Here is a 12,820-nt window from a genome sequence, read left to right as displayed (position 1 = left end):
GGTGGGGGTCAGCGTCAGGGTGTGACCCCTACGTGCTAGAATGCCTCCGATGCCTGCTTTACCACCCACCTCTTCAGTGGATTCAACAAGCTGGACTAATAAGTCAGTGTTTGTTTTTGTTTTTATTTTAAAAAGTTCACACAGCTTCCCCACCTCTCTGCCAGCACTGGTTGGTTTTGGTGACTCCATCCCTAATCCTCTATGAATGACAGTGACAGGCCAGAAGGCAGGCCAGGCCCAGGGCAGGAGGAGGCCAAAGCTTGAGGGCCACCTCCATCCCACCAGAGAGCCAACATCCCTGCTGCCCCAGGGCCTTGGTGGCTGTAGTGAGGCAGTGGGACGGAATGTGGGCAGGGGGCCAGGAAGCACCTCTGCCCTCGTGGCACTGATAAGAAGCAGGACAGGTGGCACAGGCTGTGATGGGGTGTCTACATGTCAAACACACGTGATGGGTGGGGCCAGGGTAAGCGGCAGCTGGCCCCAGGAACGGTGGTCTCCAGGCCCTTCTATACGTGCACAGTAGGATGGGAGGGAGCCACGTCCACTTCCCACCCCCAAAAATATACGTATATATGTATGGCGATATATAATATAGAAGTATATACACCTGTACAGAAAACATCTCCACCAACCACTAAAGGGTTACACTACTCAAGACAGTAAAATGGCAGGAAGCCAGGGACCCTGGGGTTAGCATAATGGGGAATGGGGAGGTGGAGGCCCAGCTAGTTTCTTCCCTCACAGGGAAGGGGGAAGGAAGGAGATTTGCCTCCTCGCCTCAGCCCTGGACCTCACCCGCCTGAGCAAACTGCAGCCAGACACTGCACCTCTGACCTCACAAAAGGAGGTCAAGTAGAATGCCCCTGGCCTCTCCAGGCCTCCAAAACCCCGGGATGGCCCAGAGCTGCTGCTTGGCAACGCCTCTCCTCCGTGAGCCTGAGCCAGGTGTAGGGACGCCCTCCCAGGCAGAGGAAGGTAAGGCCCGTGATTGTCAGGACTCACGACCATGCACAGAGGCTAGGGCAGGCAGGAGAGCCGAGATCCCTCGAGTTCCTGAAGCTCCCCAACTTCCCAGCCCCGCCCATCCCCGGCTCTGCAGCCTGAGAGCTACAAGCAGGAATCCCAGTGTAGCTGCAGGTCGTGGCCATCAAGGAAGTCCGTGGAGAAGAGGCTGGGGGCTGTGGTGCTGAGCGGAGCCAGGCTGAGCACAGGACCACCTGACGACAGCTCCAACCAGTCCATGCTGTCCAGGTGGCCGTCAGCCAGGTCCAGGCCCACGCTGCTGGGCTCAGGGGCAAAGTGCAATTCCGAGGTGTCCATGGGTGATGGGGGGTGGTCCAGGATGGCAGAGCTGCTCAGCATCTGGCTGTGGAGGTCATCAATGAGAGAGAGGGACTCTGGCCCCTCATGCCCACTGGTCAGCAGGGGCAGCCCCGTGCTGCTTTCCAGGAAGTCCTCCAGGCGCCCAGGGAGGGCAGGTGAGGCTGATGGAGGTGGGGCAGCCTGGGGGAGCTCGACAGAGGGTGGAGACTGTGTGGCTAGGGGTGACCCGCAGGCTGCTGTCGAGGGGGACTTCTCTTTCCCTGGCAGGGATGGTGGCTCCTTAAAATCTGCTGAAATCTCTGCCAATCAAGAAAATGAACAGATATCAGAAACCAGGCCTGAAAAGGACCTGAAGTTGGACCCTACCTTACACCCTGTACAAATATTAACTCAAAATGGGCCAAAGATCTAAATTTAGGAGCTAAAACTACAGAACTCAAAGAAGAAAACGAGTATATCTTTATGACATTGGATTTGGTAATGATTCGTGGTTATGACACCAAAAACACAGGCAACAAAAGAAAAAATAAATGGGACTACATAAAAATTTACAAGTTTGGTGCATCAAAGGACACTATCAAAGGAGTGAAAAAGACCACCCACAGAATGGGAGAAAATATTTGCAAATCATATATCTGATAAGTGATTCATATCCAGAATAAAGAACTACAACTCAACAACAAAACCCAACTGAAAAATAGGCAAAGGACAAAAATAGACATTTCTCCGTTAGAGGATATACAAATGGCCTATAAGCACATGAAAAAATGCTCCACGTCATTAGTGATCAGGGAAATGTAAATCAAAACCACAGTGAGATACCACTTCACACCCACTAGGATGGCTATCATAAAAAAATTTGAAAATAACAAGTGTTGGTGAGGATGTGGAGAAATTGGAACCCTTGTGCATTGCTGGTACGAATGAAAATGGAGCAGCTACTGTGGAAAAGAGTTTTGTGGTTCCTCAAAAAGGTAAACATAAAATTACCATATGATCCATTAATTCCACTTCTGGGTATACACCCAAAAGAAGTGAAAGCAGAGACTCAAACAGATGCTTGTACACCAGTGTGCATACAGCATTACTCACAACAGCCAAAAGGTGGGAACAAGCCAAGTGTCCATCAGTGGATGAATGGATCAATGTTCTATATCCATACAATGGAATACTATTCAGCCATAAAAAGGAAGGAAATTCTGACACATGCTACAAAATGGATGAACCTTGAGGGCACTGTGTTAAGTGAAATAAGTCAGAAACAAAAGGGCAAACAAAGACTGTATGATTGCACTTATATGAGGCACCTAGAACACTCAAATTCATAGAGACAGAAAGCAGAAGAGAGGTTACCAGGCACTAGGGGGAGGGAGGAATGGGGAGTTAGTGTGTAATGGGTAATGAGTGTCAGTATAAGATGATGAAAAAGTTGAAGTGGGTAGTTGACGGTTGCACACCACTGTGAATGTACTTAATACCACTGAATTGTACACTTAAAAATGGTTAGAATGGAAAATTTTATGTATATTTTACCACAATAAAAAACACTATGCAGAAGCCAGGCTTGCTTCCTGACCCTTTAAGTCCTGTCCTCCCTCCTGCTCTCCTCCTGTCCCAGCTGAACACGCTGCTCTCACCAGACGACCAGCTCCCTCCAAGTCACGGCCTGTCATCCTGCCCAACTGTCACCACCGGGGACACTGCTGGCCCCACTCGCCCTGTTCACATGCCCTCTTCTCCTGGCATCCCTGCCACCGCTCTGGCCACTTCTCAGTGTCCTTTTGGGGGCAGGCAGCACCCCCCAGCTCCCCTTCCCTGCCATCTCTTCAATGCTAGAGCCTGAGGCCTGCTCCCTCTCTGCTTCTCATACCGTCTCTCTCTTGCCAGGTAGCGTCACCTCTCCCAGTTTCAGCTCCTGTCTGGACACTGGGAACTCCTGAAGCTCACGCCCAGGCCTCTCTCCCGAGCTCCAGACCAGTCTCTCCACCTGCCCCTGAGCACTCCCAGCCCAGCAGCCTCAGTCCGCCTGCACTTGTTAGAAATGCACCTGAAGCCCCACCGCAGACCCTGGAATCCGAGAAGTCTCCCTAAGATCAAAATCGGTAACCTCAAGAGTAACATCTGCTATTGAACTCTTTTTTTTTTTTTGAGGTAAAATTCACCATTTGAAAGTGCACAATTCCACGGCTGAGCTCTCACTTTACCTGTACCGTCTCACTTAACCGTCTCCCTACTGACACGATTAAAGCCCTCGGAAGAGAACTTCCATACACTCTGCCTTCCTGCCCGCTGTCCCCCCTGAAGCCGAGCCCTCCCTGCCCTGCGCCCTCCCCACGCTCAGGGATTCCCCCCCCCCCCACCTACCAGGCCCCACATTACATGCTGCTCTTTGCTCCCCTTTGCAGGAAACCCTCTGCAGAGAGCTGTCCAGACTTGCTATACCCCACCCCTACCCGGCCTTTCTTCAACCCGCTTCAAGCAGGCACAGGCCCACAGTCCTGCCGCAGCACCCTGGCTGGGTCACCCATGGCCACCACAATGCTAAGTCCCCATCTTCCCTGACCACCCACCGGCAGCCCTGGGCTTCAGGACTTCACTCTTCCACCCTCTGCTCAGCCGTATCTGCTCGAGCCCCCGGCCTCCACCTCGTCCTCCTCTGCTCACCCAACCTCATGGCTCTGAATGCCAATCTAGACGCCAGCAACTCCCTAATTCCTGCCTTCAGCCCTGACCTCGCCTGGGCTGTCCTGGTACATATCTAAGCCTGACGGAGGCTGCCCCAATGTGTCCCTCACGTGCCCCACCAGAGCTCCCCAGGCAATCATGCCGCTGCGTCCTGGTAAGTCAGGCTGAAACCCTCGGCGTCATTTGGCTGCCCTCTTCTCCTTTCACCACATGCCTGATCTGTAAGTAAATCAAACGGGTTCTCCCTCCAAAATATACCCAGCTCCAGCCCTTCTCCACATCCCTGCTCCCTCCCAGGCCAGCGCACCTGGCCCCTCGCCTGGATCACTACAGTTGAGTCTCTGCTCCCGCCCTTCCAGCTGGCCGATCCTCCACTCAATGCTGTGTGACGGCTTCCACATCACCCCGAGTCAGGGTCCCTCCGCCCTGCAGGCACGAGGCCTCGGGGTCTGCCCCAGCCTGTGACTCCTTCCCCTCCTGCTCCCTTCCCGCACTCATTCCACTCCTCCAAGACACCTGGCCCTCACCAGGCTACTCGGGTGCTCCCCCAGAGGTGCCTGTGGCTAACACCACGCCTGCTCAACGAGACCGACTCTGACCACCCCCATTCACCTGAGACCCTTCTCTTCCCTGCTTTTCATAACACTGACTCTTCTCTATTTACCTATTTTATTTATCATTCATCTCCCTCACTAGACTGTGAGCCCCGCAAAGGCAAATGTCTCTGTCTTGCTCACTGCTCCATCCAGGCTGTGGGGAAAGCACCCCACACTGTGCATCCTGGGTAAAGCAACCGTTTGTTGAGGGCTGCAGCCCCCACGGGTGTTCTCGCCCAGGTCCTGGAGACAGTATGCATCTCAGCCGCTGCTACATGCAATGTACAAGGTCTGTCACCCATGAAGTGTTCAATAACTAAACAAAAACCAATAAGTCAGGGGCCGGCCCGGTGGTGTAGTGGTTAAGTTCAGCATGCTCCAGCCCCTTCAGCAGCCCAGGTGGGCAGGTTCAGATCCCGGGCATGGACCTACACTACTTGTTAGCCATGCTGTGGCGGCGTCCCTCATACAATAAATAGAGGAAGATTGGCACAGATGTTAGCTGAGGGCTAATCTTCCTAAAGCACTAAAAGAGGAAGATTGGTAGCAGATGTTAGCTCAGGGCGAATCTTCCTCAGCACAAAAAACAAAACAAAACAAACAGGAAAAATTGAAAAAAAAAAATCCCCCCCCCGCCCCCAAAAACAACCCAATAAATCAACCAACCTAGGACTGGAGACAACCTATGAAGAAAGAAGGAGGTTGGGTAGGCAGCTTGGGGGTCTGGGCTTTACCTCCACTCTGAATAAGAATGTCAAACAAGTCATCCATCTGCTGGCTAGAGGAACCATTCTCCTGTAGGAAAAAAACAGGAAAAGAAGATGAAAATCTAGAACAGGAGGCCCCCAGCCTGGCTCAGGGCACAGGCCCTTCCTTCTGCCCTTGAGCTGGCAGCCAGACCTGCAGAACCCACCGGCCCATGCTGAGGCTCCCAGGGCCACACTCACTCCATTGGGCCAGGCCCTGGCACACCTAACCTCTAATGACCCACCCCCTAAGGCCTCTTTACCCTATGAGACTGACTCGCGCCTGCCCCCACCCTCCAGCGGGGCTCTGGGGGCCTGTGGGAGCCCAGCCCAGCAACCTAGGCAGCCCCCACCTTGGCCAGGCTCCAGTCTACCTTCTTCACCTGCTGTCTGGGCTGCTGGCTCACGGCTTCCTCATAGCCAGGCGGCTCCTTCTTCAGCAGAGAAGTGGGGGTCCCAAAGAGGGGCTGTGGCGGGTGTTCCAGGTCCATCTGGGCTGGCGGGCCAGGGGCTGGAGAACCAGGCTGGGACAAGGGCTGGACAGGAAAATGGTGAGAGAACCAGCGTCGGGGTGAGGGAGTGGGCCCACGGCCCTGTACACCCCAGGAGGGCAAGGCAGGAGGCGCTGACCTTCTGGGCCAGGACAGCTTTGCTAGCCACACTGGCTTTTGGAAGCTTTCATGGAAACCACTGGAGTTAGGGATACGGAATGGGAGAGGCCCTGACCTCTGACCCTACAGAGAGAGGGGCAGGCACGGAGCAACTGGCTGCCTGGGGTTTGGTACAAGTCTCACGAGAGGGAGGCGCTCTGGGCTGATTCTCCCTCTCTTCCCTTTCTGCCTGAGGCTGCCCAGGGGCCCGTCTCCCTTCCTAAGGTGCATGGTTACTGTCACTGTCCCCTCCACCCCCAAGATTCGCAAGGCCGAGAGGCCACACAAAGCCAAAAGCAGCCTCACCTTTGGACCAGGCTGGGTGGAGGGTCTGGGCTGTGAGAGTGGCAGCAGCAGGGAGCCAGCTGCCAATGACACCTTGGTGGGGGACAGCTGGCCTCTCTGAGAGGAGGGAGAGGAGTGGAGCTAGAACCAGGCTCAGCCTGGTGGCCCCCAGGTGAACCCTGGGCCAGAGAGCCAAGCCCACAGCCTCTCCCAGGCAGGAGTTTCCCTGATTCTCACCAGGGGCCCCGGCCCACCTCCACGGAGCAGAGGCAGGAACGGGCCCCAGCCTGGGTGGGGGCTGTTCAGGAGCCCTCTGCCCAGGTACAGAAATGTTCTGATGTCAACGGCCAGAGAGGTGGGCAGTCCCTGACGGCCCCACCCTCATGGCTGTGGGCTCTTGGGCAGGCCCCTTAACCTTCCCAAGTCTCAGTACCCTCCTTGGTGACATGAAGATGGCGATCTCTCATTTTGGAGAGTCGAAGGGAAGATTAAAGGAAGCAAGCATAGCCTGCCCAGCCATGGGGGCACCTGGTAAATGGGGCTGTCATTATAAGTATCTTCCCACCCTCCTGTGGCCCCTGTCCCTCCCACACCCAGGTACCTGCTGGGGACTCCCACTGGCCAGGCCAGGGCTGTCTGCATTCTTATTGGTCACGGTGAGGACAAGGTGGGTCCCTGTGGAGTCAGTGATGAGGGTGGGAGGTGTGACCCCCTTGATGAGGCTGGGGCCCTGTGGGCCCAGAAGCAGCTGGGGGGTGGGGGCCGGCTCAGGCTCAGGGAGCACAGCTTCCTGCTTCACCACCACGGCCGGGGGCACTACGTCACAAGTGTCTGCATGGGGGGCAGTGGGGGCTGCCAGGCTGGGGCTGAAGGGGTGAGCAGGGCCCGAGGGCTGCCGGCTCAGCTGGCAGCTGGAGAAGCTGTTCTCCTGCTTCACGGGGGGGCCCAGAGTGGCCGGGGCCGGGGCCGGCTGCTGGGCCCGCTTCTCCTGCTCCAGCTGCAGCTTGAGCCACTCCACCAGCTGCTGCTTCTGCCGGAGCATGCGGGTCAGCTCCTCGATCTGCTTGTCCTTTTCCTGCAGCATCTGGTCCTTGTCACGGCCCTCCAGCTCTGCCCGCACCCCCGGGCTTAGGCAGCAGGACCCAGCCCGGGGGGCCTCCTCCTTTACAAGGATCTGCAGTGGCGAGGCCTGCAGGGTGAGCTGGGTCAGTGGTGATGTCACCATCTCACCAAAGGTGTCCCCGGGCGTGGAGTTCTCGTCGCCCGTGCTGAGCAGTGAACGCTCTGAGGGGGTGGGAGACACGGGGGGTGTGGAGCCCGTGCTGCCGAACTTCACCACTCCGTTGCTGGTCACCGTGGCCACCACCACCTCGGCTGGGGCCAGGCCTGCTGCCACCAGGGCAGGCCCCGTGCTTAGCCGGGTGGCTGGGAAGGCTACCACCACCTCTCCAGCCTTGGGCAGGATGGAGGGAGCAGCAGGGGCTTTAGGGGCTCCCGGGGCAGGGCTGGCTTGTTCTTGGTAGGCCCGCAGGCGCTCAATCAGGTCTGTCTTGGTGCCCGAGACGGGCAGCGAGCGCAACTTCAGCTCCTGCTTCAGCTCTGCTACCTGCAGGGGGGTTGAGAGTCAGGGCAGCAGGGGGACAGACAGAGGGGACTGGGTCCAGGCAGGAGGGCAGTTGGGGAAGGATGGGAGGGACGAGCTTTTTGTTTGTTAGGCCTCTTCTGTCCGGGCCCACTGGCCACTTCAGAGACATCAACCCCCCAACCTTCCCACAGCCCTGGAGGGGGAGGTGCATGTCCCCAGGGCCCAGCCTCCTCCCTGTCCCCATCCTCACCACACCAGGGCCTGATTAAAACGCTCCTGACCCCCGTGTCTGGGAACAACATGCCCTCAGCTGTCCCAAGCCCCAGCATGGTGCCTGGTACTCAATAAATACTTCGTTGGACTGACTGGATTGTGCAGATGAGGAAACTGAGCTCACAAGAGTAAAGTAACTTCTTCAAAATCACACTGCTAGTGAGCGGCAGAGTTAGCAGTTAAATCCAGGTCTGCTGGACTGTGAAGCCTGTGCCCAGCCGCCCCACAAGGACCATGTCTTGCTGTGACAGGGCCATGACTCAGGAGGGGCCAGCCTGGTTCACAGGACAAGCTCTTCAGGGAGAATTTGGCCCATTCTACCTTCTGATCGGGGCAGAAAACAGGCCAGGCCCGGGCATGACCCACCCTCCTCCCCTGCAGACACAGCACTTGTACAGCAGATCTGGCGGCGAGTTAACTCGCAAAGTGGAAAAGGTGGGGTTGTGAAGTAGACAGCCTGAGTTTGAATCCGGGCTCCACCACTGGCCAGATGTGTGACCTCAGGCAAGCCTCTGCTTGCTCACCCTTAAGCGGGAGTAACGCTCCCTGTTTCTCATACTATCCCATAGAGGCCGAGGAAGATGAGAGGTATACGAGGGCTTGGTAAGCCCCAAGGCCCTGGACAGATACTGGCTGTCGTCATTAATGGTAATGACCATGATGACAAGGCTAATGTCACGTCTGACCAAGGTGAGGCAGGCCTTGGAGCAGGTTCCAGGTGCCTCTGCTGAATGAGACCAGAGTCTACTGCTCTGCCTTCCAGAGCCGAGGGTCCTGGCTGGTGCTTGCCCTAAAACGAGCACCCAGCAGCCCTCGTGGGAGGCCAGGCTGGCAGTGGCTGAAGTCCTCCAATGGTAAGAGGGCAACCACGTACCTTCATGTCGTCCAGGTTGGCAGGCAGGACACCCGGCTTGCCAGCCAGTGAGGTGCTGTTCTGACGTGCCAGTCCACTGGGCCCTGGGGCGCCCGAGCTGGAGCTGCTGTTGGTAGTGGAGAGGCTGCGCACTGGGGGGGCCCCACTGCTTCCCAGAGCCTCACCTGCCGGCCTAAGAAGAAGAAAAGGCAGAAATGAGCACCCGCCAAGTGTCACCCTCGGCCTCCAGAGGGCTGGGTAGAGACAGGTGTGGGGCATGGGGTGAGGGCCCTGCCCGCAGGCCCCACCTGGGGACCACTCTTGCAGGATCCAGACCACAGAGGCCTTGAAGATCTGGGGTTCACCCACACCAGACCTGGTATCTGCCTGTCTCGGGGTGCCTACAGGTGGGACAGGGGGGCGGTGCTGAGGCGGGCTCCTACTTTGGCGGGGCAGGCAGGATGGTCTGGTAGTTATAGTGCTGCTGCTGCTGCTGGTTGAGGATCTGGAGCTGCAGGAAGAGCTGCTGCTGCTGCAGAATCTTGGCGTAGGAGGAGTCCATGGGGGGCGCCCCCTTGTCCTGCTTTTGGTCCGGGGGGATGTACTGGTGATACTTGAGCTTCTTCACCTTTGGCTTCAGCTCCTTGGCTTTCTTGCTGCGCTGTGACTTCTCACTAGCAGCCTTGGGTTGGCTTTGCTGAGGGCACAGGGGGCAGAGGGCGCCATCAGGGGGCATCTCAGGCTTCTCAGAGTGAGGCCCCCAGGCAGGAGGCTAGCAGCCCTCCCACTGCGCTGAGTGGCTTCTGAGAAGGCACCGTCATCCACCCTCCCCTGCTCTACTCTGCCCTGCTCGACGGTACCCCCTCCACAAGCAGAGGCCACATGAGTGCCCAGACGTGTACCAGGGAGGGAGCAAGGCCTGACAGAGGGGGCTGTGCACGGCCCCTCTCTTAGAATAGCTTCTAGCCCAGAGGGAAAATCAACCAAACGCAGACGTCACCGCGACCTCAAGCAAAGAGTGAACAGAAAACTGCTAGTTTATGGAGCTTGTGCCGTCCACGCCAATACTGTAAAAAGGCATGTCACGCAGACCTGCGAGAACACTGCCTCGCCAGGACCTAGCATGTCCACTTGAAAAGGAGGAAACAGGTTCAGAGAAGCTACTTGCCCAAGGTCACACGTCGCATTGTGTGAAGGAGCTGGAATCCAAACCCAGGACTCCAAAAGCTCATGTTCAGTCACCAAATGGGCCTCCAGAGACTCCCCGCTGGCACACAGGGTGGCCTCCCTCTGGGTCTCAAGGGTCAACAAGGACCAGGCCAACCAGGAAGGGCCAGCGGGTCACACTCATGAGGCCTGTCTTTGGGTCAGCAAAGGGTGGAGTTTGATGAGGGCAAGAGTCAGCAGGGGTGTGCCAGGCAAGGACGGTGGAGAGTCTAGAAGTTTCTGAGCAGAGAATGGCAGATAGCAGGGGGGGACTTGATGCAGGGATCAGTTGGGGTCTCGACCAGGTGGCAGTGGGGACCAACGGGAAGCTTTGGGTAGAGGTGACCAACTAGAGGAAGATGGACGACAGGAGCATGTGGCGGGTAAGTAGTTCAGAGGTTTAGGGTTTTGAGCTTTGGCAACAGTGACAATGGTGGCCCCTTCATGGAAGTCAGGAAGAGGTTCTGGTTCTGCCCAGGAGTATGGAAAGAGGGAGGAGAAGGCACAGAGCTGCTGAGACTGGAGCCGGCAGAACACCAAAGTGGACAGAGCTGGGCCTGCAGAGCGGACACAGAGCAAGGCTGAGGGCGCAGTGGAGCCGCAGGGGAGGGAGGACAGAGACCGAGGGCGCAGCCTGGGGGACACCCCCTGAAAGGGAGGAGGACAGAGGCCGAGGGAAAGCAGCCACCAAGATGAGGGAAAGCAAGAATGGAGAGAGGAGTGCGACCCGAGGGGGTCAAAGGCAGATGGGGGGCTGGGTTTGGAATTAGGGACCCTTGAAAGAGATGTTCCAGTTCACTGGCGGAGCTGTGGAGCCAGCCCACAGAGGCTGAGGCACTATCCAGAAAAGAGGAAGTGTAGACAAATGTATATACGTTATTCTTTAAATGTGTGGTGGTCAAAGGCAGGCACCTGTCATGTGACGAAGAGCCAGTCTGAGGGAGGAACCTTAGGGGAAAACCTCTGACATCTGTGGCCGCCAGTAGAATGTAGAGGCAAGAGAGGTGCTCGCTGACGAGGGGGCCCCCCAGAGCCAGCAAAGCGCTCTAGAGCACCAGCAGCCCTGGGAGGAGGCACTCGCTGCTTCCTCTGGGACTGGGGGAAGCCACGGAACTTCCTGTGAGCAGCAGGGCCTCGCAGAGATGGCGCAAATGGGGCAGGCCTGGGGGCAGGGGGGCAGAAAGGACGGCATCAGGGAGCCCGGAGGCACAGCAAGGGTTCAGCTAGGCCCAGAGAACAGGAACCTCGACGGCTCCCAGGCTGTGAGCAGTAGGAGGAGAGGAACATGGAGGGCAGGAGATTCCCAACCAGGGGCAAGGTCTGCGGGGACTAGAGAGTAGGACAAGACAGGGAAGCAAGTGAGGCGGGAAGGAAGGGACTGCGCCCAGGAGGCGCAGGTGCAGACAAGGGGAGGTGGCAGCCCAAGGCTAAGGTCCCAGAGACCCTGGAGGCAGGAGGCTCCACAGGGCAGGGAGGCCAGGCACGGGCTCTTGGTGCTGCTGAACTTAACCTCAGTGCCCAGCACAGTGTTTCCCACACAAAGGTCCCCACAGTGTCTCATGGGGTTGATGGTAAACCTCGCTCCTTCAGGCATTTCAGGTGAGCCCTTGGAGGAGGAGAATAAAAACAAACGCTCGACGTCGCCAGCGGCATGATCTTGGGCCCATCTCTTCACTTCTCAGCTCTGTCGCTTGTAGAACAGGGTTCTATTACTGCCTCACGAGGCTATCAGTGGACCAGGTGGGTGGTGTGGGTGCTGTTTTCCACGGGGAGGGCAGGAATAAGAGTCTGGACGGCCCAGTCCAGAGCCTGGCACACTGTGCTTAGTAAATGGTGGCCATGACTGTGACAGCCAGTGTCACAGGGAGAGAACAGCAAGAACTCCCACATTACCTCGGTGACCTTTGTTGGGCCCCGACCAGGGGGAGAAGATATGCACGCCCACCCCCTGCAGTTGTCCCCACACTGGGATGAAGTCACAGCATGGCTCAAAGGGGCACAGGGAGAGGAGGGCAGTCGGCTGGAGAACTGTACCTTAATGAGCGTGGGGGTGGGCTTGGCGGTGGGGACCGCAGTCCCGTTGGTGAGGCAGGGAGGCAGAGGAGGCTGCTCTGCTGGGAGAAGCGTTTCTCCAGAATCCGGGCCCACCGGGAGTTGAGACGCAACCTGAGAGAGAAGGGGAGAAGTGAGGACACCCTCCTTTTCTGGCTGCTCCAGAGGGCCCAGCCACTTCCAAGTGGTCCGGAGGTGGGAAGCAGTCACCTCCTCAGAAGCCACCACTGTCAGGGGGACAAGAAGGGCAGCCCCCAGGGTGGCAGGGGGAGAAGGCACTAGAAAGGGAGAGACCGAGGATGGTGAAAAGATCTGTGAACTGAACACGCTCAGGAGAAGCGAGCTGTTCTAAACACGTGGACGCAGGGCAGGCCACGGAGTCATGTGACCACAGGCTGGCTCAGGCTGGCTAAAATGGGGGCCCGCTGCTGACATCTCCCTCCCCACCACTGACACTCAAGCAGCCAGCTCTGGAGGCTCCTAGTAAGGGCAATACCCGCCGCTTCCCCACGAGAGACCTCACTCGGGCAGCTACAGCAAGTCTGGGGTCCTTGGGGAACAGGGGA

At 57.4% G+C, this 12,820-nt stretch overlaps 2 protein-coding genes across 10 annotated transcripts in view; one reads left to right on the top strand and one right to left on the bottom strand.

The window, feature by feature from the left end:
- The window catches only part of SGSM3 (small G protein signaling modulator 3), a 45,519-nt gene extending 41,912 nt beyond the window's left edge, over positions 1–3,607 (top strand). The window contains exon 22 of the mRNA XM_087448892.1: positions 3,211–3,607. Within this exon, the coding sequence (XP_087305018.1) occupies positions 3,211–3,414 (204 nt within the window). The 3' untranslated portion in view covers positions 3,415–3,607. The remainder of the gene's footprint in view (positions 1–3,210) is intronic.
- MRTFA (myocardin related transcription factor A) overlaps positions 104–12,820 on the bottom strand; it is a 196,509-nt gene continuing 183,792 nt past the window's right edge. For 4 of the 9 annotated variants that reach the window (XM_087448888.1, XM_087448889.1, XM_087448890.1 and 1 more), the window contains 8 exons: positions 12,237–12,368; positions 9,440–9,693; positions 9,018–9,189; positions 6,887–7,891; positions 6,307–6,402; positions 5,725–5,886; positions 5,339–5,399; positions 104–1,622 (listed from right to left, as the gene is read on the bottom strand). In XM_087448888.1, coding sequence (XP_087305014.1) covers positions 1,108–1,622; positions 5,339–5,399; positions 5,725–5,886; positions 6,307–6,402; positions 6,887–7,891; positions 9,018–9,189; positions 9,440–9,693; positions 12,237–12,368 — 2,397 coding nt within the window. In that variant the 3' untranslated portion in view covers positions 104–1,107. The remainder of the gene's footprint in view (positions 1,623–5,338; positions 5,400–5,724; positions 5,887–6,306; positions 6,403–6,886; positions 7,892–9,017; positions 9,190–9,439; positions 9,694–12,236; positions 12,369–12,820) is intronic. The other 5 variants (XM_087448884.1, XM_087448891.1, XM_087448885.1 and 2 more) reach the window with 3 other exon arrangements.

The sequence above is a fragment of the Ceratotherium simum genome, chromosome 25 (assembly GCF_057802395.1).
Source record: "Ceratotherium simum simum isolate JZ-2026a chromosome 25, ASM5780239v1, whole genome shotgun sequence".
Classification (NCBI taxonomy): Eukaryota; Metazoa; Chordata; class Mammalia; order Perissodactyla; family Rhinocerotidae; genus Ceratotherium; species Ceratotherium simum.
This window is presented reverse-complemented; position numbering and strand designations above follow the sequence as displayed.